This window comes from Myodes glareolus, chromosome 11 (genome assembly GCF_982192425.1).
Source record: "Myodes glareolus chromosome 11, mMyoGla1.1, whole genome shotgun sequence".
In the NCBI taxonomy this organism is placed as follows: domain Eukaryota; kingdom Metazoa; phylum Chordata; class Mammalia; order Rodentia; family Cricetidae; genus Myodes; species Myodes glareolus.
The window spans coordinates 23,884,072-23,911,683 of NC_142036.1; the positions used below are offsets into that span (position 1 = coordinate 23,884,072).

General features: G+C 50.3%; 1 protein-coding gene and 1 long non-coding RNA gene across 2 annotated transcripts; one reads left to right on the plus strand and one right to left on the minus strand.

Moving 5' to 3' along the window:
• Window positions 1-282: 282 nt before the first annotated feature.
• Fam181a (family with sequence similarity 181 member A) lies at window positions 283-6,509 on the minus strand. The gene is made up of 2 exons (XM_048449523.3): window positions 6,157-6,509; window positions 283-1,601 (listed from the first exon to the last, which is right to left on the minus strand). The coding sequence occupies exon 2, from the start codon at window positions 1,515-1,517 to the stop codon at window positions 639-641; it is 879 nt and encodes a 292-aa protein (XP_048305480.3). The 5' UTR covers window positions 1,518-1,601; window positions 6,157-6,509; the 3' UTR covers window positions 283-638.
• On the plus strand, window positions 2,592-27,612 carry LOC125410118 (uncharacterized). Its single transcript, XR_007234986.3, has 3 exons — window positions 2,592-2,841; window positions 26,134-26,228; window positions 26,556-27,612. It is a non-coding gene; the product is annotated as an uncharacterized LOC125410118 (long non-coding RNA).

Consider the following 27,612-nt stretch of genomic DNA (forward strand, 5'->3'; position numbering starts at 1 on the left):
CAGCCCAAGGTGTAGGCACACCAAAATTATAGCTCTACCTCCCTAAGACAGAGTATTATGAACCACGGGATCCAGACTTTGCATACTTCTTCAGATGTCTGGACCAAGCATCCTTTCCCAATGTCTTTCCCCATCCCTTCCCACCTGCTTCCTATGAATTGAGCCATGGCCTTTAGCACCCATCGACAGATATCTCAGAGGCTGCAAGCCACCCCTCCCTGTAGCCATCTTCTATATCGACCCTGCATCTGGAAACTAACCCACTTCATGACACCCAAGAGGTAGAAACTGCAAAAAAAATCTTTATTTTTTTTAACTTTCTCAATATTTACAAAGAACAAAAAGAACAAGTGAGAATGCCCCCAACTCCCAGCAGATGGCAGCTGAACAGGTGTGTAATGGGCAGCTGCCAGACTAGGGTCCCTTTGCCCAGGGTCTCCACAGAGATAGGGAGACGTGTCTCTAGGGAAGGGCTCCTGTGCCTGGTCCCATAGACTGCAAGAGTCAAATAGATGCCTGGCTGAGGAGCCCCCTCCCTGAAGCAGCCCAGATAGACCCCTGCCCTGCTCTCCTCTCACTTGGAGAGCTTATCAGAGACCCCATCCTGCAGGCCAACAAAGGGGGCTAAGGCCATCCAGCTAGAGGTAGCTGAAGACATTGAAGAGGGGTGGAGGCATGGCTGGTTTAGTGGGAATAGGCTTCAGAACCACAGGTCTGTACACCTTGGGCCCTGGATTGTCCACATCCTTGCAGAAGTGGGCTAGCTCCACTGGTGAGGCTGGGCTTTTCCTCCACAAGCCCAGACTGGGTACTGGACCTTGGGGCAGGACCCCTGGAAGGCTGGGGAAGATGGGCTGTCCATGGTACTGGAATGGGCAGTAGCTCCAGCCATCAAGGCTGCCTACCAAAGAGACCCCAGACATCTTGAGTGGCTCCGTGTCAGCTAGAACCCTTGGGGACAAGGGCAGTGGAGCAGTCTCAGGCCCCAGGGACTCAAGACCCTTGCAACTTTTCTTATTCTCATACAGAGATGCCTCCCTGGGGGTTAGGCCCACCTCCAGCCCCATTGGGTAGCTAAGGGTGGGCCTTGGTTCCTCCCAGAATGAAGCAGGCAGTTGTCTCTTCCTCATGGGCACCTGGCCAGGTCTAGCAGCCTCTGGGTTTAGCCCCCCAAAGCTCTGCTCCTTAGAAAGGCACTCCTCCCTGAAGGGGGTCCCCAGGGCCTTCTCCTTGCAGCTCCCACCCTCGCCAGGGCTGGATTCGGGACACGGGTGGAGGGGCAGCTGCCCAGGCCTCTCTTCCGGCCCTCTGGGCAGGTGAGGCTCCGTCACCCTGCCAGGCAGGCCCCTAGGGAACCTCGAATACTTCTGAGAGAAGCGCTTGAGTTGCTTCTGCAGGTATTTGCGATGGTCCACAGAACGGCGGCAGGGGGCCGACTTGTCCAGGGCCGCCTTGATGTCACTGGACGCCAGGTTGACGAAATTCAGCAGCATCTTCACATCACTGTCAGCTGCCATCACCACGGGAACTGCGCGGGGCTTTCCATGAAGAGTGCAGGCTCTGCTGGGGGCTGGCAGCTCCAAAGAGAGCACAGGGCAGACCTGGGGAGCACAAAAGGTAGCTGGAGTTTCTCCAGGGCAGTTACACCTTCCCAGGGCCACCAGGACTGAATGCAAAAAGCCCCCCTCCCGTCTTCCACCCCCCCCCCCCCCCCCCGCACCCTTCTGTCCCAACCAGGATCCACAATGGGACACCTGGTAAGTCATTCAGCATCCCTTGACTAAACGAGACAGGTGCCGGCTATTTCATTCAGTCTTTTAGGGTCTGTTGCCCCCTCCTGGAAATTGACGCTCAGCAAAAAGAATCACCTTGCTCAAAACCATCTAGCTACAAGTGGCATTGCTGGGGCTACATTTCCAGCTGGTCGCGTCTCCCACATACTGTGAGCCCAGCAGGCACGACTCGCCATTCAAGTTTTTATTTTCAAAGCCAAAGAAATGCTCTACAGAAGGCCAAGCCCCCTTCCCCCTCCGTGGTGGTGGCCTCCCCCTCCCACCACCCCGCCCCCCTCTGCAGTCCCCACGCTCCACCCCCAACTCTCACACAGGGCCAGGCAGGATCCCTGTCTAGCACTTAATCTAGACCTGCCTTCAAGGCTCATCTCAGGCTGCCGGCAGCAGGAACTCCCCTGTAGAACCATCTGCAGCAATTTCATGCCTCCTCGGCCACCACCCACAGCACTGTGCCCCTCCCCCAAGGCCCTAGCCCGCTCACACCCTCCACCCAGCTTTGTCAGACCACTTGGGACTCCACACTAACCGAAGGTGCGGCCTGGGACCCCCGCCAACGTGGCCGGCAGGTTCCCCACCGTAGACCCAGGCAAGCCCGGCGAGCTGGCGTGCAGCGAGCTCCGTGCAGGGTGAGAAGCAGTTGTGCAGCCCTTGAGTGGGCTGAATGGAGGACAAGTCCGGAGCTGGGGGGCCCTCAGGCCAATCAGGAGCGCCTCTCCAGATACAAAGCATCCCAATCAGGCGGCGGAGCCCCGGTCCCACATTCTTTGCCGTCACAAATTGTCACCATGGGGACCATCACAAAAAAAGACAGCTCCCAAATGCAATCATTTCCCGGTAAATTTCTACCCTTCAGCCCCACTTTCCTCGGCCACCACACACCCCCTCCCCTTGACCTCGGTACCCTGGTTTCTTGAGGGAGTAGGGGGTGTGTGTGCAAAATGTCCAGGATCAAGGAGGGCTGGATACAGTGGAGACAGGCACCCAACCTTCCCCAGAGTCTCCAGGCCTCCAGCTGCCATGCTCCAGTGCAGACAGACAATCGGATGGGGTAAGCTGGCGTGGGCTGCTTTCCCTCTGCCCTTGAGTGTTGAGCGTGTGCTCTCTGACTCTGTCTGTCTGTCCTCGTGTCTCTAGCCTCTTTCCCCACTCTTCCTGAAGGGTCCCCTGGGTCGAGAGGTACACTGATGTGGGGAAAGGTAGCCTGGACAAGCTAGCTGAGGGGTGCTGGGATATCCATGGGAAGGGAGCCGGGGCTCTCAGGAATCTTGTCTTTATGTCTGCTTCCTCAATTGAGCCGCACAAAGCCTGAATTGCCCATTCAGTGCGGCTGGACAAAAGGGTGGCGTTGCACGGTCCCCTTGCATTTGTAGTCAAACAGTTAGGGACTTAAATCGAGTCGTCATGATGGAGAAAGAGGTGGACAAAGCCCATAGAATTGCCATCAGCAAACATTTTCCTGTGTCATATTAGCTAGTCTCCATGGCTCCCCCTGGCCCAGGGACAATGGCACAAGTTTGCACACTTGGCTACTGTCACCGTGCCAACGCCGGCAGGGCTGCAAGCAGGGCCGCTCAGTTGGAGCAAGCAAGGAAGCCCAGGCTGCCTTGGCCCTGCCCACCAACTGCCCAGAGAGAAGGTGAGGCCGACAGCCACATGGTGAACAAAGTTGCTTGGGAAGCGCTCACGGGCAGGGGCTCCGTGCCCACTTGTTGAGTGGATCCCACCCACCTCTTCTCCTCCCCTCCTCTGTTTCCCTGTCTATTTTGCCTCCTTCTTCTCCTGTCCTCCAGTCAGCACCCTGGCCCACACCTTCATACCACAGTCTAAATGGCAGACAGAGATGGCCACAGGCCCTCACTCAGAAGTGGTACCCAGAGGCTGCTGCTGTGGGGATGGGGCACGGGTCCCTCCTCTAGAGATGGCTCAGGGCTAATGAGCTGCAATTCCGACACCTGGAGCTAGCACATGTTCTCTGAGCCGAGCCGGGCGCCACAGACAGGGGTATGTGGGGCTGTGACCCCTGGAGTGGCAGCCGTCACACGCTCAGTGTCCTTGGCAGTCACCTCTGCGTGACTGAGGGCTGTGTCATTGCTATTTTAATCCCCAGGGTTTAGAAGGGGAAATTCTGTAGCAATGTCCCAGCCCCCAAGACAGGTACGAGTGGGCAGCATCCTTTCTGCTCCAAACTCTTGGCACACTCTGCTGGAGATAGACTCCAAGGTCCTGTGACCCACGCGTTAGGCTCCTGCCAGCTCCCCTCAGACTCTTTAGCTCCCACCATGCTGGGGCATTGCCTCACATACCCAGCCCTCTTCTGCCTTGTCAATCAGCACCTAGCTTGTGACATGTGGGCCCTATTCCCTGGTACAAGGATGCTCCCAAGAATATTGCTGTCAGTGGATCAGCTTCCTGTAAGATGGCAACGTGCCTCTGTCCTTTAGGCATCTCCTTGCCTAAAGGAGTTAGGAGTTAAAAGTGTTATCTGCACGCTTCTTAGGTTAGTGGGCTCCGTGGGAATCTAATCTTAAAATGTCTTTCTAGGCTAGGGGTACAGAGGGATAGCTCAGTAGTGAAACCCCAGCATGGCCCAAACCAGACTCTGTGAGCTCTAAATGTGTTCTATCCTACCAAGGTTTGGCACAGGGCAGCTTTTTGTTTCCGGAAGTAACTCTCCATCTCACTGAACAGCCTGCATCTTGTCGACTGGAAACAATTTCTAGTTTGTTTTTTTTTTGTTTGCTACCAAACTCTGGCCAGGTAAGGGCAGTGGGGATTTGGCTGCCGGTTTGTTCTAGAATTGTGGAAGCAGAGATGTCTGTCCTTGGCAAAAGACGCAGCTGCCGTGACTGGACCGGGATGACTGTTTCTGCAGCGAGATGACACTTAAGGCAGGAGTAGACTCCCGATTGCACCCACATGGGAGTCTCTGCCAAGCTCTGCCAGGGGCAAGTGAACTGAGCTGAGGCACTAAGCCAACCACAGAGCAGGGCCCTAACCTTCCCCTCCTCAGCCCGGCATGCTAGGGAGCCCCCACTGCCCACTCTGTGCCCCGTAACCCCCAGTCTCAGCTAGGTGAAATCCTGCTTGACCTAAGAGTGGAAGGGAATGGGTGCTAACTGTTCTCTCTCAGATGCCAGCTTTGCTGCCCGACACTGTCCATGGGCAGGGAATGACAGATCACTGCTGTCAGTGCGTCCCTGTCTTTGGCTGTGACATCCCAATATGCTGTGGTCTGACAGCTGTCAACTAGGGACTCTTATCTGCCCAGCTTTGGGGATGAAGGCAACCATCTGCTCTGACTTGAGGAACTTGGAAAGGCCACTTGGGGTACGGCAGCCGGCTAGAAGCTCTGTTAACACGGGGCACGCATCACGCGGTGACTTATGTAACCCCTTACGTAACAGCAGCACGGCCATCAAAGTCCAGCCTGCAGCAAGTGTCGTACACAATCAGGCCTGGGACGGGAGGCGTTGGGTGGAAGTAAGCTCTTTTGGCTGCTGGGATGAGCACTTCTTGCCGTGGCTGCCCAGATTCATGGTGAATGACGACCCCCAGTGTGACTATGCCCACAGAATGACTGGGACTGCAGGTGATCACGGGGAGTTACAGCCTTGTGTGGTCAGTTCCAACAGCAACAGAGGCAGGGTGTCACTTAGGAGTCCCGACCTTGGTAAATGCTTTGATTGCTCCTGGTACAAATCAGGGCGGTTTTAACCTCACTTACTAGCCTGGGATTTAACCTCACTTGCTATACCCTTAGTGTAGCAAGTCTTCAGAGATGGAGTCTAAGGATGGGAGGCTCCAGGCCAAGCTGGCACAGCCGTGCCCCCTCCATTACCCAGGGTCTCAGCAGGGCAGACTTCAGGATGGAGTTTGGTAGGAGTGAGTGCGTACCCAGCAGGCCTTGTCTGCTTTCTGATGGTGGCGTAAGCAGTGGAATTTTCATAAGTAGGATGGCATACGGAGTGGGCATGGGTGCTACCCCGGCTCCACAGAAGGCACTGGGGCATGAACAACAGAGTGACCGTGGTGGGTTTACAAATCCTTATGGCAAAGAGCTGTGTCTCCAATTCCTTGCCCTGAAGGTGGAGGAATTGCAGTCCCTGGCAAAATCGATACTGTGATCCAAACCCCTCCAAAGTAGAGGAGAGGTTGTCTGGCGTGCAGCCAACACCCTTCCCTCCTCCCGCACTCTCCACAGGGCCAGACCAAGCTTTCCCTGTAAAGGGGACTGGTGTGGCACAAACAGCGTGACAGTTGTGACTATGTGCCCCAGTGTTCTCTCCCCACTGGATCCTGGCCCCATCTTCCTGATGCTGCCTTGTACCCCCACCCTCAGACCCACCACAGACAGATACTTCACCTTGACTGTGTCTTTTCCTGTCCTCCTTATGCTGGGTCCTGTCCAGTCAGGGCACTGGCCAGGAACGAAAAGTCAGTTTAATCTCAACTGTCAATTCAGATTTGATTGGTGATGTCTCCAAGGAGCCTTGAGCGAGGATTCCAAGGCCAGCATGGAATTTGGAATGCTCTGATCAGCTAGTGATGTCTGCCTGGAGGGTGGATGGAGATGGTTTCTGGGTGCCAGGTCCCTGATTCCGTTTGAAGATGACGGGACACAAAGCTTGGCATTATATCATCTTACCCCTGTGATTTAATCAAGTGAAGGGCAGTGAGTTATCCACGCATGTGTTCCTTTAACCAGTACCCAGATCTCTTGCTTTCTAGGGGAGAGCACATCAGTTCAACTCACAGGTTTTTCTTTTCCTTGAGATAAGATTTCACTTTATTTCCCAGGCTGGCCTAGAACATGTTGATCCTCTTGCCTCAGTCTGTCAAAGGCTGGAACTACAGGTTCAGTGACCATACCTGGCTACACATTTACTAACAGACGTCAATACCCAGCCAGGTATTAACCATAATAAACAGCTTACATATCTAACGGTATTAAAATTTATTTTGGAGATTTCATTTACTGTTTATTATATATATTTATGTGTGTGTGTGTGTGTGTGTGTGTGTGTGTGTGTGTGTGTAAGTATTTGGCCTGCATATGTCTGTGTACCACATATATACAGTGTCCACAGAAGCCAGAAGGTGACATTGGATCCTCTGAAATTGGAGCTAGAGATGGCTGTGAGCTGCCATATAGGTGCTAAGAATCAAACGTGGGTCTTGTGGAAAAGCATCCAATGCTCTTGAGTGCTGAGCCATCTCTCCAGCCCCACGTATCTAATGTACTTTATTCTCACAACCACCCTATATGATGGATCTCAGAATTTCCCCACACTTAGCAATGAAACTATGGCTCATGGAGGTTAAGCTGGAAAGAGGATGAACCAGGGAGGTTCAAACCCTAGCTCCCTGACTCGACACCCCGGGGTCTTTCTAAGAGCTTTCGAGTGTGATATGAGACAGAAGCCATAGCCTGGGAGAAGCCCTGAGATAGCATGTGGGCGCTCTGCTGTGCTGAGACAGTGAGGAGTTTGGTATTATGCAGAGGGGAGGAGGTCAGAGCAGGAAAGAAATGTTACATTCTTCCTCCGGTTTTACTTTCATGAGGCACATCATACATGCTTGATGACTGAGAGAATCATCACATAAGCAGAACGGAACATGAAGTAAAACGGCTGACTGACTCTCGAGTGTGCCTTCAGTGCCTGACTTGAGCCCCAGGCACACCTTCCCTGTCAGCTGTATTCCACAAACACCTGTCGTCACTGCCATAGGTGCTCTTGCCTCCAGGCAGTGGGATTTCAAGCAGAACAGTAGTAGAAATGGTCACACACCTGCCTCGACTGCGGGGATCTTGTTGTCTCCAGAGGCAAATAAGTAGGGACTGGATCGCCACCTAGTAGGGAACCGGCAACCTGCAACCAGGCACCAAATGCATACTGGAGAGATGGGCTGAGGACCACTAACCTTAAAGGGGCAAAGATCCTAGATGCCGAGGGCCACCCGGAATTAGTGACTCCTGGATGTGTCCCCATGAAGAGTCTCCTTTTTATTTAGGCACTGCCCTCCTCCCTTCTTTTTTAGATGCCTCTTTCCTCACGTTTCCATCACAGCCCCTGACATACGTGCTAGCTGTAAAGCAGATCCAAAGATCTCTCCATGCTCCTTCTGTGGGGGTTGGAGACTGAGACCTTCCCCTGGGCGTGGATTTAGTGTCTCTCTTCTAATGAATTTCTGTTTCTTAGAAGGAGAAGCGACTGTGTAAGTTCCAGGCAATGTGTGAGTGTGCATGCAGTCAAATGGACATGTATGTGTGGAGATGGACAGATGGACAGATAGGTGGATGGATGGAAGGGTGGATGGATAAATCTTTGTATGTACGTGTGTGTGTATGTATATACATGGATGTGTGTGTATGTATGTATGTTGGTGTATGTATGTGTGTCTGTCTGTCTCTCTGTATGAATGCATGTGTGTATGTGTATATGTATGTGTATGTATATGTATATATGTGTCTGTACGTATACGTATGTGTGTGTGTGTGTGTGTGTGTGTGAACGAATGTGTAAGTGGGTGAATGGATGGATGAATGGATGGACAGACAGATGGATGGATGGGTAAGTGAATGGATGGAGTGGAGTGTGTGAATAGATGAGTGATAGGTTGGATGGACGGATGGACAGATGGATAGACTGATGGACAGATGGATGGAAGGATGGATGGTTAAGTGAATGGATGGAGTGGAGTGTGTGAATAGATGAGTATCAGTTAGATGGATGGCAGGCAGACATTTAAAACTTCTGGGCTCCTCAGAAGCAGCGAATTTGGTGTGACTAATTGAGTGGTGGCCATAATTTCTTTGCGTGCTTCAATGCTTCCTGTCTGTGAGATTGCCCCACACTGGAATGCCTTTTCAACCACTCTTTAGCTTCCATCTTGTCTGCTTACCTGGTCCCTCCTGCCTACTCTAAGATTCTTTTTCAACAGATGCTGTGTGCCACAGGTGGAAGGGACCTCTGAAGCATCACGGTGGGGGAAGGGGCCTCTGACTTCAGGTCTTAACCCTACCCCTCACCAGCTGGGTAGCTCCTCTGCGCCTCTGTCAGCCTCCTGCCCTGCCCTCAATGAGAACATGAAGCAAAGGCAGCCTGCTTGCTTCAGGCTGAATTGGCTCTGTTGCTCTTCGGACCATTGATTGATGAGAAAACAGGCCAAGAGCAGCTTGGGGGCTGATAGCTGGAATCTTAACTCTGAGATCCACTTGTGCCTCCCATCCCACCTCTCTATTGGAAAATAGAGCGTTTCATACAATATATTGTGATTACAGTTTCCTGTCCCCCCAAATCCTTCCAGATCCTCTCCACTTCCTTTCCCAGATCCAAACCCTTTCAGTCTCCCCTTAGAAAACAAGCAGTCAACAAAATAATAATAAAATATAATAACTCCCTTCTCTTCTGAACCCACCTTCAGGAGTCTCTTCTGTGTGCTTGGCCTTCACTAGCCACCAGGGAGCGCCTGTGAACCCACTCAGTTTTTCTATCCACCTGCAACCTCAGGGCTTGCCAGACCCCAGCCCCTTAGCCCCTTCTCAGAATCCTGATGAGTGTCCCCTCACTCAGTGCTTTCATAATAGCTAAAGACCCCCCCCATTCTCCTTTCTTACCTCAACTCTTGATCCTCTGAATCCTAAATTATTCTTGTTTCCTGAACAGAGTTGGGATAATTGAAAAGTCTTTATTGTTTTGGCCAAGTGTATGGCTCACATTTGTGAGTATGGCTCCTTACTTCAGGGTTACAGGACATTCCTGAACACCTACCATCCTTCCATCTACCTATTCCGTAAACATCGGCTCCACGTCTGGAGCGATGGAGGCGCGGGGAAGGCAGTTAGAGATGGACCAGACAACCTTGCCTATACAGAAAAGCATGGCTATAACCAGCTGGGCCTGGTATTGCGGGCTGGAAATCCCAACTACTTGGAAGGCTGAGACAGGAGGATTGAAGATTCCAAGTCTGCTTGTCTCAGAATAAAAAGTAAGAATCAGGCTATAATTCAGTGTGTGTGTGTGTGTGTGGGGTTCCTGTCTAGCATGCTTGAAGCCCTAGGTTAGATCCCCCAAGAAAACAACACAACAACCAACCACTTATTTCTATGTGTTGATTGGAAGCAAACAGAAAACAACACCTAAGGTAGAAGGCCCGGGAACTGTTCTGGAAGCTGTGGATCCTGGGTTGAGCCCTAAAGGATGCCAAGTTTCTGATCAGGCAGGTAGGACTTACAACTTCTAAGCAGCCACAGGAGAGACCTTTGCTTACAGGTCCCAGCCTCTAAGCTCAATGCCTCGTGGTAGCCGAGGTGACCTGACCTAGCCAGCAGCCAGTAGAGGGCACTGTGGCCTTTCTCAGCATAGCCTGCAGGCTGCAGACTGTGGAGTTGTTCAACGTCATTCTGGGCTCCTCTGTGTAGGAGAGCCCTAGTCTCCTGGCTCCATGCTGGAAAGCTGGAAATTGAAGTCAGGGGAAGAGTACAGCTCTTGGGGTGAGCAGGACACAGATGCAGCATCAGGGTGCTGGTACAGCAGAAGAGGAGGACCAAAGAAGATGCCCAATGATGGATCAGCATCAGCTCTGAAGACTGATGCATGGTCATGGTCACCCTCTTCCCACAGAAGCCCCAAACGAGCTACAATACTTGTGCCATCTGCACCCCATTCCCTGGAGAAAGGGAACATGTTAAGTCCCTAGGGCACCTTGGCACTGTAGTAGATCTCCAGCCTTTCAGCAGCTGGAGAGGACCTTGACCATCAGAAACAAGGCAGCACCCAGATGTTCAAGGCTGGGGGACAGAAAAAGTCTCTAGTGTAAGCCAGGTTCTTTAGATGCCACAATGACCACACGGCTAAAAGCAACTGAGTGTCATTCTGCCTTGATTCACAGATGGGAGACTATGGTGAAGAGATGAGGTGGTGTCTTCCTCATGAGGCTATCTATGCAAGGTCTGAATTTGTCTCACCACAGCCACACACAGGTCACAAACGTGCCTCATTCTGGGTGGGCACTCAATGGCTTCTTGGTCACTGTTCTAAAACTGTGAAGAGACACTATGACCAAGGTAGCTCTTATAATACTAAACGTTTAATTGGAGGTTTACTTACAGTTTCAGAGGTTAGTCCATGGTCATGATGGCAGGAACATGGTGGCAGGCAGGCATGGTGCTGGAGAAGTAACTGGGAGCTACATCCTGACAAGCAGAGTGAGAAACTAGGCTAAGCATGGACTTTTGAAATCTCAAGGCCCACACCCAGTCATACATTTCCTCCAACAAGGCCATACCTCCTAATCCCATTGTATATGCCCCAGACTCAATATGCAAGGTGCCAAAGGTGGGCAACTTGGGTGCCAGCTGGGTGCTCTGGTGTCAGGTGGACCCACAACATGGGCTAGCCTTTGAGAGGGTCTTGATTCTCCCAGGATGGCCTCTTTTGAGGAAGCATGGTAAGATGGTTTGTTTCAACTGACCTTAATCCTAGACCAACCTAGATAGAATTCTACGTTCAAAGGTAGATAAAGAGCCTCAGCCACCTATGAAGACCACGTATGGAGTCCGGGCACCCTGGAGAGAGAATTGAGGGTGTGCCAGTGAGGGGTTTGGAGCGTGGGCTCTGAGGAACAGGGCTGAGCACAGGTCTGGGTGAGATAGGACCCATTAGAGCACGAAGGAGGTTCCCGGGTGACACAGACACTAGAAATCGGGAGAGGCCTGGGGTTGGCGGAGGAACTGGGTCCTGCCTTCTCTCTTGCAAGCCCTGCTGCTTGTGAGCTGCCCAGCCTGACCACTGGGCTTTTTCCTGGAGTCCCAATACGACACTCACAAAACCCAGAAGTTCCCTGCCTGTCTGGACAGACAGGCCCCAAGTTCGGAACCTCTCCTAAATGTGGACTGAAAAGGACACACAGTGGCCCAGGGACTGTCCTTAAAAGATGTAGGAGGTAGTGACCACTTGGGTATCCGCCTGCTCCATCAGACTCACAGCCATCTCCTTACCATAACCTCCAGGGAAAAAGTGTGTTCAGAGCCTGAGAGTGTTGTGGAGGTCCAATATGGTTTCCCCTGCAGGTTGCTCAGCCTCCCATGCAGAGGTCACATATGAGCTAGAAGCACACTGAGCTGTAGGGCATATCTATCATATGTCGTGGGTCACATGGGTTATCTGTAGCTGCTTAATCAAGGGCATTTTGCTCTTTCTGGTTGACTTGGGTCTGGTCTCTGAATCTAGTAGGAAGGACCTGGGGGGTTGGAAGAGACACATGGAAGTCTGTGGTCAGAATCACTTCTGGGCTGGCCATTCATGGCACACCTGACCTAAAGGATGAGCCCCAAGTAGAACTTGAACCCCAATCCTCCAGCAGTCTCTCTAGTCAGTCTCTCTCTGTCTCTCTGTTTCTCTCTCTCTGTCTCTGTCTCTGTCTCTCTCTCTGTCTCTGTCTCTCTCTCTCTCTCTCTCTCACACACACACACACACACACACACAGGGAGTTATTTTCTCTAGGCCCACTTCATTACTACAGATGCTATAGGTTAAGATGTAGAGTCCCCTCCCACTTTGGCTCCTGCCTCCTGGTTCTTCCCTGCAGACAGTCCCTGATGCCAGCTCTGAGGGCTCCTTCTAGGAAGACTGGGAAAGGCTCTGAAGGGTGGGACATCTCTGACCCCTTCCAGGTTATGTTTACACACACGTGGGACACACACTTCTGAGCATAGCTCTGTGCCGGCTTTTCCTGAGTTTATTCCCACCATCAACCAGTCCATCAACGGCCACTACTCGAAGAGACAGGTCCTTAGTGTCTTTGATTCATGTCACTTTAAATACCTGCAAGGTCTGTTTGTTCAGAGGTGTATTATAACATTGAGGACAGCACTTTAACGCCAGAGTCTCTGACGAGTCATTCCCCACCGAATGACTAATGAAATGAAAGATTTAAAGGGTGTTTTTTTTTGTGATCCTAAGGACAAACATTTTAGGAATCTTCTTAATGTCATGTAATAGAAAGAGTCCAGGCCGTGGTGGAGAAAGGAGAGGCCATACTGGCTCTTAAAAAGCTGAGAAGCCCAATACAGTATTGGTTGTAGAAATGGCTGCATCCAGAATCCAGTGTCTCCAGAACCAGCCTATTGCCTGACTCTCCCACATGCCAGCCCTCTGTAGGCTAAAATCCTATGGTTCACAGCAAACACCACGAGCTACCAATTAATTCTGTTCCTGCCTCACCTCAGATTTTAGGTTTAGGTGATAAAAGTGAGAGTTTCTTTCCCAGGAGTCCAAGGGTAAATCTCCCTGTGAGTTCAGCCAGATTAAACTGCAATGCCAAACTTTCAAAGTCACGTCCCTCTGGCTCAAACCACTAACCTAACTTTCATAGCCGACCGAGGCACCATGGGGGCGTTTTTGCCCCCCTCAGGCAGCTATTCAAGGATATCTGACTGCCTATCCTATGTGGTTCCACTGCCCTGGGTCAGGGACCTGCACTCTCTCTGTGGAGGCTACATGCTAAACACTTAGGTTTTGCAGGGTCTTTTTCCTCCTTCACAGAAAGATGTGGGATGTCTTTCTGTATACTGTGAATATGTATTGCTCTCATTGGTTGATAAAGTTGATTTGCCCTATAACCAGGCAGAATAAGGCTTGGTGGGAAAGCCAAATGGAGATACAGGCACAAGGGTGGAGTCGAGCAGATGCCAGTAGCCACCAAAGGAACAAGATGCCAGAGCACCCGGTAAACCACAGGGCACATGGCGATACACAGATTAATAGGAATGGGTTAATTTAAATGTAAGAGCTAACTAGTAATAAGCCTGAGCCATCAGCAAAGCAGTGATAATATAAGCCTCTGAGTGGTTATTTAGGAACTGAAACATCTGGTTCCACACCACCTTTTGAAAAGAATCCTCACCTTGCAAACCAGGGAAATAGCCCCATAAGACTTCCTTTGCTGCCCCTGCCTCGGGGCCTTGGGGCCATGCACATGGAGTCTGGGACAGGGAGTAGGGAAACAGCCCCTGCCCCAATCCCTGAGAGCCTTGACCTTGCTGTGGTGTGAAGCTCACCCACCCCTATTCCTTAACGTAGGCTTCAGCTCCACTGTATCCTGATCCAGGCCTGGGAAAGAAAGGTGCACACAGACACTTTCTAACGCTCTGTACTAAGAGAACTCAAGAGCAGTGTGAGCTGTCATTTTGCATGCAGGCCTTCTCTGTCACCACATCTCCCAACAAGGATAAGGAGGAACACCAGACAGAATTCAGAGCAGCAGCTGTTTGGCCTTCCTAACACTTCAGGGGTCCGAGTCTTGCCCTCTCCTGAGCGGTTCAGTGTGGAAATGTTTGCTGACTTCTTTCAGAGAGTCCCTGAGTGGAGTTTCCCCGCCCTCAACTCTTAGGGGTCCCAGTGCTTACCTCATCGCAAGGATTTCGTTGGAAAGGAGGAGGAAACTAAGTGGCATTTGTCGGACAGGAAGCAGGAAGAGTCCCTGTCCATGAGCGTCTGAGTTACTGAGCGAGTTACAGGGAACGGAGCGGCGTCTGCCTCAGTTTCCCCGTTTGTACCCTGTGAAGTGGGAGCAAGTGCGGCATCCGGGGTCTTTCCCCAAGCGACAAAGCTCAGGTTTGCAAAAGAATGACCGTAACTGTGTGAAGTGTAGGTGTTTGTCCCTGTTGTGACAGGAAAGGTTTTCAGAGCCGAGAGGGTGCTCAGAAAGGGGATCCCTCTACCACCTATATGCGTGGAAACTAAGAGGAGAAAAGCCTTAAGTTGCTTGGAACCAACAGTCTTGACTGGACAATTCTAGATTTCTAAACATTAATCACATGGAACGGACTCCTGAAATTGCTAACATCTTTGTGATTCTGTACCTACCATAAGTAAAATGGGTTTACCTTTTGCCTGCAGACTGTTGTGCCAGAGGGCTCATGTTTTGACCTACTGCCTGCAGTTCCCAGCACATCCACCAGGTGGCCCAGACATTGCTATCCTGGGCTTCTGATTTCAAGAGCCAGGCATCTTTTCTGGCTGTGAGGAAGTGGAGAGAGCGCTTGTCTGATGCCCGCTCATCTCCCATTCAAGTTTAATCCGAACAGCAAGGAAACATCAAGCCTTAAAATTCCAGGGTTTCAGCGCAGTGATGAACGAGTACTGGAGAGAGAGAGACTGGGATGCGTCTTCAGACGCGCCAAACCCCGGCATCTCCGGAGACCTCAGAGCCTCCTCTACTGGATTCTTTGCAAAACTGAGATGCTGACAGTGAGGCCCTGAGACAGCGCTAGTCCTGGGATGGTCTGGACATGCATCAGCAGGGCTCTGCCCCAGAGCCAGTCCTGGGAAGCTGAATACTAACACAACCACCGTCCAACAAGCCTCAGGGATGCCTGGGTTTCCTCCTGCCATTTTAGCAGTCCGTGTGTGTGTGTGTGGGGGGGGGGTGGACTGGGACTGGGAACGGGACACGGAGAACAATACAGGCATCCTTGACCACAGCCTGGCAGGATCTTGCCTCTCTCAGCTGCCAACACTGGGAGGGCCGGAGCACTGTCTCACACCAGGGGCCAGTTGTCTGTGCCCAGGAAGAGGGGCATGGCACACCCTGGGCACAGTGGCTACAGCAGAGTATGTGATGAAGCATTGTTAGTGATACTGCAGCTTGAAGATGGGGCGCACCCATGCTTCACCGACAGAAGAACAGATTTCAGGCTATTCCTTGATGAAGAGCATTTTCATTCAGGTGACAGTCTTTCTAGAACGTTCTGGACTGGAGTGGGCATAACCCCAGAGAGCACTGTGAGCATACGTCCCAGTAGGACGTCCTTGGGGCAGCAGAAAAAAAAGCTATGTTTTTTAAATGGTATTGAAATCACTCTGAAGGTTGAGGAGCAGTTCTTGTGTGGGGGTTTGTGGCTCCTCAAGGGCGAGGAAGGGCAGCAGGTGAGGGTGGAGGAAGAAGAGGTGGCGGGGCTGAGGAGCGCGGATCTGTGGACAGCTGGCAGGACAGCTGTCACACTGTCAAGGACCTGGAAGGCCAAGGACTTTCCAAACCACACTAAGTGGGTAAGATTGTTCACAGCGATCCACATAAGCCGTGGGGCTACCCATCTTCACTAGGGCAGGAACTAGGAGCAAATGACCGTTGCTGTCACCCAGGGGAGGCTGGGAGTCCCTAGCAGACAGTATGACAATAGAGGTGGTAGTAAAGCCAGATGTCTGATGTGTTTTGGGTGTGGGATCCCTGGGACACAGACTCACAGCCAGGCAGGTGGGCAAGCTCTCAGGCTTGTACTGAGTGTGCAGAACTCTGCAATGCACTCTGGGAAGGTAAATCGGACAGGTGAACACGTGGCTTGTGGGGAATCCCGGGGTATTGACATGTGGTGTGGATGGAAGGGGTGAAGAACAGATGTGGCTGTCAGCCCGTGAGTGGAGATGACGGCGGGACCATGTGAGGGACATCACAGGCAGGGATGGACGCTTCCAGGCCACACAGGTACTGGAGACAATTCCACGTGTGATTTCTCTCCCTTCAGTCTTAATTGCCTTTTTTTTATCCCATCAAAAGAGGCCAGATAAGATGGCTTCACAAGTCCCTTCTACTATGGGCCTTCCAGAACTAGCCAACCGGGAAGATCTCCATTACAAAGCTAACAAAGACTCGCGACCATCTCTGCTGCACGCGAGCCACTTCTGACTTCTGGGTATCCCAAGAGCGATGTCCAAAGGGTTTATTTTATGCCAGTTTCTGCTAGGTGTGCTGTGCTGCCCACTAAGTGGCTCCTCCTTTAGACGAGAATGTGAAGGAACTGTGCAAAACTGCTGTTCGGCCCAAATCTTCCAGGACACAGGGCATCTGGGTGGCCTCCTTCCCTGAGGGTGACTGGGAGAATGGCATGCCTCATGCCAGAGCTGCAGGGGGCTGTGCTGTGCTGCAGGCTTCCATCCCCAGGCTCCTCCCTTGCTTTCTCTTGCTTTCCACAGCAAGTCCACTGTGAGCTCTGTGGTAAAACTGAGACGCGGCTGGGCTCAGTCCAGCCCACATCCTCCCGGCAGCCCCAGGAGACTCATTCCTAGCATCAACCACTTCCCCTTCACTATGTCCATGGCCAAAGCTGTATGACAGACTGGATATTAGGTCAGCAGCGAGTGTCTGGCCTGGGCTGGCCCTACGCCATGTACCTGCCGGCTGCATGGCCCTTGTTCAAACCACTTTTGAAATCCCACTAGGAAGAAGCTGGATTTGTCCTCGAGGGTGGCAGACAGGATAGTCTTCATCTGGCAGATATCCTGGCAGGTAGACAGGTCTGGTGAGGGTCATCACCTTGGAATGGATAAGTCCCTCACACTGGACACTAAACAAAACAAGCAACATGTCCCAATACTCCACAGTCTATGTAACCCTTTCCATGGCCAATCAACAAACCCTGAGAGCAATCACTGAGCTGGTCGTCAGGGCACTGGATTTGATCCTACTCTAGGTCCCCCCCCCGCAAATTTCTCCCTGTGGATGTGGGAAGACAGCTCAGTGGGCCAAATGTTTGCAGCATAAATTTATGGACTTGAACTTGGATCCTCCACAGTCACATCCAAAACTGGCTGTGGAGGCAAATATAGGTAACATTATAGCACACTGCATACCCAAGAGTTTTGTGTCTTCTCCACCCACCATGGACAGCAATGGTGACATCATGGTGGTCCAACAAGCATAACCCACACCCTCCCATGTCTTCACTTCCTGTGCCTCCCTTTTGTACATCCAGAAATCTCCCCCTCCTCCCAACACGGACATAGGCAGATCTTAGGACTCCAGATCTGCTGTGGCCTCAGTAAACTGAGGAGTTCAGTCTCCAGATCCAATAGGCAGGTCCAGAGCCTTAAATATGAGTGGACACAGCCAGACTGGTTGGCTGGCCAGGAGGCACTGGACCAAGGTTGAGATGTACACACAACTCATCCAGCACACACACTATCGCAACCTGAGCTCCTGTTGCCCATCACTGGTGACATCTGCATCCTGGAGCCAAGTCCCAGCTATAACTGAGGTTTTACCTCTCCCCACAGGGTGTCTAGGTGCCTGTGGATGAGAGGAAGGGAGGAGGCTGTGAGAGTGAGCCCAAGCATGGGCACTCAGATGGCAGGACCACTGGCCTCTCACACAGCGACAGGGTTCCAGGTCCTGTGCATGTGCTCAATGGCCCTCATGTAGGCCCTCCACGCACTACACAAGGATGAGTTGGACGCAAAGAGATCCTGACTCTGCCTTAAGTAGCTTCCAGTAGTCCTCCAATCCTATCTGACTTCCCATACTGCCCTGTGCCCCAGGAAGAGAGTCTCCGAATGAGCACTTGAAGAAACCTTGACTCTGGCTGGTTCTGAGCTCTCACCTGGGAGACCTGAGTACAAAGCTGGAGGAGACTAAGCCAGGGTCTCATCCCTGGTCTCTTTCTCCTTTAGACAACAGCCCCACAAGCCTTCTGTCTTCTGGACCTCTCAGGTTGGTGGCCACGCCTGCTTCTGTCCTGAGAGCGGCCATCAGCCTGCATCCAGACACCTAGACACCCAGTGCTGTGGCAGTCCCTTTGTGATGCCATCAATGCTCCCGGATGTGGATCCATGTCAGTATTAGAAAACCCCGCTGTCACGTGTCCTAAGACATAAGCCACTGACACAAAAGATGGGACAAACTAAACCTAGCAGCCGTGATGCTTCTTGTTGTTTTCAATCCTTTTCAGGATGCATGTGTGTATGGGGGTGTTGCATATATGTAGTTTCACACGTGTGTGGGTGTATGTGTACACCTGAATGTGGTGGCCGGGAGTTGATGTCAGGAGTCCTCCTCAATCATTCTACCTTGTTCTTTGAGGCAGGGTCGCTCACGCAGACCAGAGCTCATTGATATGGACAGTCTTTCTAGCCATCTCACCTTGCTCTGCTTTGTGAAGCCATAATTACAGGTGGCCCGCCATGTCTACCTAGAATTTACATGGATCTGGTGGACCAAACTCTGGTTCTCATATTTTGCCAAGCAAGGACTTCTGAACCATCTCCTCAGCATCCCTGACTTTTCCCACTTATTTTGTATTTATAAGAAGATTCTTTGGACATGTTTAGATTTAATTTAGTTTTTTTTTAATTTCATGACTTCTCTATTCACAGAAAACAAAATAAATTAATAAAGGTCTTTCCCCAAAGTCTTCCCATTCAAAACTCATCTTTTCCAAACTATTACCTTTAGGGCCATGCTTTTCCATCTTGTTTCAAGAGGAGCTGGGTCCAGGTCACCTTCAGTGTTACTGCAGGAGGTCCTCTGAGGGTTCCTATTACCATTATGTGCATGCACACGCACCAACTTTGTCATGACTGTCATCTGTAAGCACTAATCATAAGGCACCAAGTTAGAGATGACACAGAAAAACCATCATCATCATCTTGACTCTGGCTTCATGCCTTTAAGGAAAAAGAAATCAAAATACACCATGTAGGTCCATGAAATGGCTCAGCAAGTAGAGGCATTTGCCATTGAACCTAATGCTAATACCCCCCACCCCAGGCTCATATATTTTATTATATATTATTACTTGGTCTCAGTCAGGCAATGGTGGCACACACCTTTAATCCCATCATTCAGAGAGGCAAAGACAGGCAGATCTCTGTAAGTTTGAGCTCCAGGACAACCAGAGATAGACATAGAAACCCTCTCTCAAAAATAGCAAAATACATACATACATACATACATACATACACACACACACACACACACACACACATACTTTGTATCCAGTCAGTGGAACTATTTGGGAAGGATTGGGAGGTGTGGCCTCGATGGAGGAGGCAAGTCACTGGGGAAAGGATTTGAGGGTTTCAAAAGACTCATGCCATTCCCATCTAGCTCTCTCTGCCTTGGGCTTGGGGATCAGGATGCGAGGTCTCAGTTCCTGCTCCAGATACCTACCTCTGTGCCCTTGCTCCGTCATCAGGAACCCTAACCTCTGGAATCATAGGCCCAATTAAATTCTTTAATAAGTTGCCTTGGTCATGATATCTTATCATAACAGTAGAAAAATATAGATAAGACACAGTAAGAAGTATGAATGTGTTCTTACCACCTAGAACATAAAAGTGCCCCTTTCTGTCTCACCTGTCCCTTATCATCACTGGCTTGGCAGAAATGAAGCTGTTTTTAAAGAGATTCCCATATCCCTCAATCTGTATCAGATGATGGTAACAATGATCCCAAAGAAATGGGACTTTCCCCAAGAACCTTGCGCTGGGAGAAGGAAAACGTCCCAGCCAGAGGGAGAACTTGTCTCCTGGAAAGAGATTTCACAGAGATCTAACAACTCGTGAGACCATCTCATGGGATGAGACTGGAGCTCAGACAAGGAGAGGTCAGTGATGGGTGGGACTACCTGGACAGGAATCACATAACCCTGGTCTTCTATTTAAACTTCTCTTTCAGTTCAGGACTCCCAGGGCAGACTTGGGGGAGTGCCGCTGGATCTTTTTGCCTCTCTTCTCAACGTGGTCCCATTGAACAGATCTCCTTTTTCTGAATTCCACTTCTAATTTTCTGCCTTTAATTGACTTATTGAGGACAGGTAGCTGAACCAGGCTTGAGGTACAATGTGCGACACTCCCGTGCCTAGGTTACTGTCCTATGGCTGTGAAGAGACACCATGACCACAGCAACTCTTCTAAGAGAAAGAACTTAACTGACTGCTTTGCTCACAGTTTCGGAGGGTTAGTCCATGATCATCATGGTGGGAAGCAGACAGGCATGGCACCAGAGCAGTAGCTGAGAGCTTACATCCTGATTCACAGACAGCAGTCTTTGGGCTTGGGTTGGGTTTTTAAAACCAAAAAGCCCACCCCCAGTGACATTCTTCCTCAAGCAAGGCCTCACCTCCCAATTCTTCCCAAATAGTTCCACTAACTGGGGACCAAGTGTTTAAACATATGAATCTATGGAAGTCATTCTTATTTGAACCACCACACCCAAATTTGGCAACACTATCAGGAATATTCATTGAGCATCTACTGTGTGCTAAGCCAGAGACTTCAGCAGGGAACATGAAGCCAGATGCTAATCACACAGACAGTGACTCCTAAGTAAGTCAGTGTCCAACCTAGTGTAACACGTTACAGTTGATTAGCACTATGTGATGTGAAAGAGACCACATGGGGTTCTTATGATAGACAGAGACACCTAGGATGCTGGCAGTAGAAGAGGGCTTTCTCTAAGGAAGACGCTAAGAAGCTATTGAGCTGGGGCATTCAAAACCTGGAGAAAGGGCACCTTGGTCCTGCCCATGCACATTGGACCCGCCCATGTTTCTATGTATTTGAGGACCAGAAGAACCTACAGTGTCAGAGCATAGCAAGCAAGGGTGGGAGTGGATGAATGTGGAAGGGGCAGGCAGGACCAGGTGCAGGAGGATTAGGAAGCCTTAGATAAGATCTTGCAGACCTAGTCCAAGGCACAGAAGGAGCACATAGGGAAAAGAGAGCAAGCAAGTTCTTTAAGACCAGAGCAAGTTGGGAAGCTACGGAGAGTCACAGAACAGGAAACCTGTAGGTGCTGAGCAGTCTGTCCTCACAGGTATGCAAGTATCTCAGACAGCAGAGAGGCCAGAGCCTGGGAGGGAGGCTGGTGATTATTCTGTGAAATCAGCAGAGAAAAACATCCAAACTTGGTAATAATGCTTAACAGTGTTCACAGTGGCAAAGGATCCACTTCAAACATTTTAGCAGCAACCTGCTGGGATCCGGGCAATCTCTGGGAATGATTTATTTACATATAAAAATGAGACTGTCCCTGGGGCGAGGCTGTCATTGGTCAGCGACTCTCAGGGCCACAGGCTCAGGCCTGCCTCCCTACAGTCTAGGCAGGGGGCTGATTGCTCTCCCAGGGGAAGTGGAGGGCCTGCCAGCATCCCAGAGTTCCTTCTCCAAAGCAAGTCCTCAGGAGCATTTTACTGCGCGACTGAGCCTGAAGTACAGACAACACTTCATTCCAAGAATGCAAATAAGCTCCGGAAGGGCTCGCAAGAGGCGAGCGCACTGGCCCAGAACACCTTTTTGAAAGGCTTGAGTTTGGTCCAGAAAATGTCACCTTTTCAGTCTAGACTTGGGAAACTGAGGCTGGGGAGTTGGGAGACCCAAGTCTCCCTAGGAGGAAAGGGCAAGGCTGCTTGCTTTTCATCCTGTGGGATCCTCAGATTCTCTATTGATTGGAGCATGCTCATCCTGATGGGTAAGGGGCCCTTGGAAGGAGAATGGAGGCTCAGCAGTCACAGGTAGTCTGACAGAAGAAATTTGTCCCAAGTTTCTGCTGAGGCTGCGCTGGCCATGCATTGGGTTCTGAGAGGTCTGGTGGTTAGGGACCAGTAAACCCACTCTAGGGATGCAGGGTTACCTGTATGGACAGAAGCCTTCCTCTGACTGCCCCCTCCCCCGCCACGAGATGGATTAAACTGATCAGAATTTTAGTGACTGTGGGGAGGTTAGAATATTGCAGGTCCAGATCCTAATTTCACTTTACCCTGGACTATCTTTAGCGGCCTTGAGAGCCATTCCTGTCACTTCTGTATTTAACCTAAAGTCCTGTGACTAATGCTTGAAACCGTCTGGATTCCGCTAATAAGGGCTAAGCGAGCCTCTGAGGTCTAGAGTGTGAAACCTCACGAGGAGAAAACACCAAATCCACTATTGCCCAATTAAAGCAAGCTGTGTCTTGGGGTGCATCCGGGACTGGCTAGCTGGCTATCTCACCCTAAGTCTGGATCTGAGAGAGCAGCCCCTGCCAGCCTCCCAAGGTCCCTTTTATAGGAGAACAAGGCATTCACAGTGGGGAGACAGTTGGCTGTTATACCTTGTTAGAAAACTACAATTAAAAAAAAAAAACTTCAATGAGAGGGAAGGACCAAGGGGAAGGGCTTACATCAGCAGGTGAGTGTAGGCTGAAATACTTGTTTTGCAGTTTACATCAGATCTAAGGAACAGGAACTTATTACCAATTACAAAGAGAAACCTTAACTTGCAAGAATTCACACAGGACAAACAGGAACTTACTCTTTTTTATTTAATTTTATCTCATTTTATTGAGCTCTACATTTTTCTCTGTTCCCCTCCCTGTTTCTCTCCTCCCCTTTAACCCTCTCCCATGATCCCCATGCTCCCAATTTACTCAGGAGATCTTGTCTTTTTCTACTTCCCATGTAGATTAGATCCATGTATGTCTCTCCTAGTGTCCTTATTGTTGTCTAGATTCTCTAGTATTGTGATTTGTAGGCTGGTTTTTCTTTGCTTTATGTTTAAAAACCACTTATGAGTTAGTACATATGATAATTGTCTTCCTGGGTCTGGGTTACCTCACTCAATATGATGTTTTCTAGATCCATTTTGCCTGCAAATTTTAAGGTGTCATTATTTTTCTCTTCTGTGTAGTACTCCATTATGCAAATGTACCACATTTTCCTTATCCTTTTTCAGTCGAGGGGCATTTAGGTTGTTTCCAGGTTCTGCCTATGGCAAACAATGCTGCTATGAACATAGTTGAGCACATGTCCTTGTGTCATGATTGAGCATCCTTTGGATACATACCCAAAAGTGGTTTTGCTGGGTCTTGAGGAAGGTTGTTTCCTAACTTTCTGAGAAATCACCATACTGATATCCAAAGAGGCTGTACCAGCTTGCATTCCCACCAGCAATGCAGAAGTGCAGGAACTTATTCTTAACTGTCTTGACTGCAAACAGAAATCTTAACCTGCGAGATACATTTTTTCTGTTTTGGTCTCCCATTAACTTGCCACATATATTGCTTATCTTTCAGTCTTACAAGAGCTGACATTTCTCAGCTTTTCTAGAAGCTGCATACCCAGTATTTTCAGCAACACATTTAAATTTTTTTCTTGATTTATATTTTTCTTTGTTCCATAAAAGCTCATGCTACCTTGGAGAAACATGGAATTTGGAACAACTTAAACCTGTGTTCCCAAGTCATAATCACTTCAGAATAAACCATCATTTGTCTCTTTGAAGTGAGAGATGCCTTTCTGAGTCAACACCCGGATCTGTGTGCAGCCTCTCGACAGCTCTGGGGGGTAAGGACAATCATCTCCGCAGAGGCAGAGTCCTCAAGGGTCAGAACACAGAGCACAGAATGGCAGGTCACTGTCTCTCCATCTCCTTACTCCATCCCAATCATGGAGTAAACTAATCCAAAGGGTCTGAGCCCATCTTCAACCCTGTATCTCAAACGAGCCACCCCTCAGCTCTGAGCCTTAGTTCCCTCGACTGTGAAATACGGAGGACAAATTGCTGCTCTGCCCTCCTTCTGTCCCTGACTGAGGCCGTCTGCTCACCACTCAAAGGCCAGTATTCAGGAGAGGAGCGCTAGTGAGAAGGGCATCGGGTCCAGTCAAGAGCTAGCATCCCGAGAAGATGGGACACCCCCAAAACATCCTTGAGGATTGGGATATGTCAAGGGGCTTGTTCAGGTTGGGAAAAAGCACAGGTCATTGGACACAAGACCTTATGGGGAGATAAGAGGAAAGAATAACGGGATAAAAGTCGGTACACCCTGGAGAGTCGAAGTGACCGCCTAGAGAAAAACAAAGAACGAGCTATAGGTGTTTTTTTGTTTTGTTTTGTTTTGTTTTGTTTTGTTTTGTTTGGTCCACTTAGGCTTTTATTGGGGTGAGATCGAAAACTGCCTTCTGCCCAAAATGATACAAGCCTTGGGTGGGGAAACTAATTTTTTCTTCAGTCGTCTAGAATATGGGGTGCAGTTTTGAACCCAAAGACTCCTCCAGCCTGATAAGAATTCAGTTTTCAAGCCACACCTCACACCCTCTAGCCCAGTGCACACACAACCTGCTCCCCTGTGCATTCTACAACTCTGTACTGCCTATTGTATCTCCCTCCCCCCCAGTTCTGCAGGATGCCCTCAGACAGGGCCTCTTCCTGTCTAGACATGGGCATTTATTGGCAGCACAGAGGGAGCCACCTGCTCCCTGCCCCACTTGCACCCCTGTCACTGAGATAAGATAAAGGCTTTAAACTGATTTAAGGTGAACCGACGCAAGGACTAGGATTCAAGGCCAAGGCTGGATGTGTGCAGATGCCCAGGAGCTCCTTGCCGGGGCAGTAAGGTGAAAGCTTCTGGGGACTCCATGGTTTTTGTGGCTCTTGCTTTTTAACCTTTCTGAGCACCCATACTTTGCTGGGCCAGGTGTTGGAGACTTAGGAAGGCTGAATAAAGCCTCAGGGTTGAGTTTAGTCTGAGAAGAGAAGCCCAGCTCTAAGTGTATCCATAATGCAAAAGAACTCAGCGATGGCACATGGTTGAGCCCAGCCCCAGGAACACGAATCAGTCATTGAGACCATTCTCACTGGTCAGCCTCCTCCTTAGGTTACTTCCCTCCTATTAAAACGAGACCAGGAGGGCAGTACCAAATGGAGGTGTGGAATACCCTGTCTCCACTTCCTACCTCGTCTTCCAGGGATGCCCTCGGTGTGGGGTACTCTTCCTGTGCCTTCTGCTCTGTCCACCCACAGGAGCCAGCTTGAGGGAATGGTAGCAGCTCTTAAGGGCCAGCAACAGCTCCACCTGGGGCATACTTCTCCTGCAAGGCTCTTCTTCAGGGTCACCAGTGCAGGTCTGTGCCTTACACCAGAGCACTCCCTGCATGCTCTGTCATAAACAATAAATGATCTGTTTGCAGACTCAAGCCTAGGGTAGCTGAAGGGAAAAGGCTGAGAGAGAAACCAAGGGGCAGGAGCAGAGCGCACGCCCGGAACGTGAGTCTGCAAACTGCATGAATGAGCTGGGGAAATGCCACTCTGTGATCTCATCTCGTCACCACCATATCAGTGTGAGGCTGGGAATGCTTCCCCAGGATTTCTTTCTGTTATGGGTTATATTTTGATCATTTAAAACATAAATCATAGCCCCCAGTACTTCAGGTACAATGTCGTCATAAGGCAATGGTACAGGTCCCTCATGTAACATAACTGGTACCATTGTGTCTTAGTTTGGGTTTCTACTGCTGTGAAGAAACTCTTATAAAGGAAAGCATTTAATTGGGGGGTAGCTTACAAGGATAGCCAATGATGTGGACAGACAGCAGAAGTTAGTTCTCTGGAGGACCATTCACCTCTGGAAGTATGAGGTGACGTCTTAGTCTGGATTCTGCTGCTGTAACAAAATATTCAGGACAGGGTAATTAATAAAAATCAGAAATTTATTTCTCACAGCTCCGGAGAGAGGCAGGCAGTTCAATACAAAGGTTCTGCAGGGGTCTAATGATTAGGAGGGGTCTAATGATTGCCCCCTCCACTCCTAGGGTGGCATCTTGAAGCTGTATCACATGGAGAGGAGGGCTGTTGTGGACCAAGGACAGACGGCAAGAGGAATTAATGCCCCCCTCCAGGCTCTTTGGTAAGGACACATCGTCCTGTTGTACCCTCATGACAGGATAGCCTCCTGGGGACCTCGATTTCCAGCCCCTTGGGGATAAGGTTTCCATGTGACTTTTGGAGGGGTAGAACATTCAAAAACCGCGCCCCCCATCCTGCCATGTGTCTGCAGACCACTAAGTATGGAGTGCTTTGCTAGGACAGCTTCAGCTTAGGTACTGTCGGTTTGAGAAACTCCCACAAGGTTAGAAGGTAGCTTCCCTCTCGCCAGCCCTCCACGATATCCTGCTGTGGGGCTCCCAAGACTCGTGCCCTTCTGTTTACGGTACCTGCGGCTTGGCTTTTGCAGGCACCCTGAACTCCAGACCGCTGCCAGCTGGCTCAGGCTTCAGTCTACTGCTCTCTACCCTGTCCACTTCACTTCCTCCAGTATCCTTCAGCACTGACGGCAGCCTTGTCTCCTCAACTCAGACGAATCCACTCCAAATGCCATGCCAGAAGTCCTTGCGGGACCAGACACCTTCCAAGCCTTGCCCCTACCCACTCTCAGTCTAAAAGGCAGTCGTTGCCAGCTGGGACGGCTGGCAGATCTGTGAAGTGGCTCACTCACAGTGACAATCACAGTGACGGACATGTGGGTGGATAGATTGCTCTCTGTGTCATTATGGTGACCCTTGTGTCTACCCACCCGGGAGAGCCCTCTCTCAAGTGGGCTACCTTGTCACTCACCCAGCAGGAGCAGAGGCTGCATCGTGACATGGAGGCTTGATTGGCTGTTTACAAAGCCAGAGGGAACAAGGGCTTTTCGTGGATGCATGTGGCAGACTGGCTTCCTCAGCGATCACATGAAAATGCCGCTTGAGCTGGAGGACAGCCTGTGTGGCTGGTACTCTCGTCAAATACCAAGAGCGCTCTGATGCTTCACCAATTACTTGTTCTGGAAGAAGGCTCCCAAGGAAGCCATTGGGATAGTCTCCTGGTTGAGGAAGACTGAGGATTTCAGCTTCACATTTAGATTCGAAGACATGTCAAAGAACCATTTCATCCTGTAGGAAACTCCTTAGGAAGACAAACAACTCAAAATCACTTCAGGAAGTTCCTAAAACTGACCGAATGCACTAGGTCCCTCCCTGTCCGAGTAAGCAAACTGAGCAGCCCTCTTAGACAATGGGAAACTCAGTTACAAAGACCCTGAGACCAGACCAGCTACTTGGAAGAAGCAGAAACCAACCAAGCTGCCTGGAAGAGGTTTAGACCAACTGAGACACCTGGGAAGGACATCTCCAACCCACTGAGCTGCCTGCAGTCTGTACAGTGTGCTCTGGGTTCCCAGCTTATGAACTGGGGCTGCTTTGTTGAGACAGTTGTCTGAGTCGTCTCTACTCCTGTTTGTGTTCTATCACTCA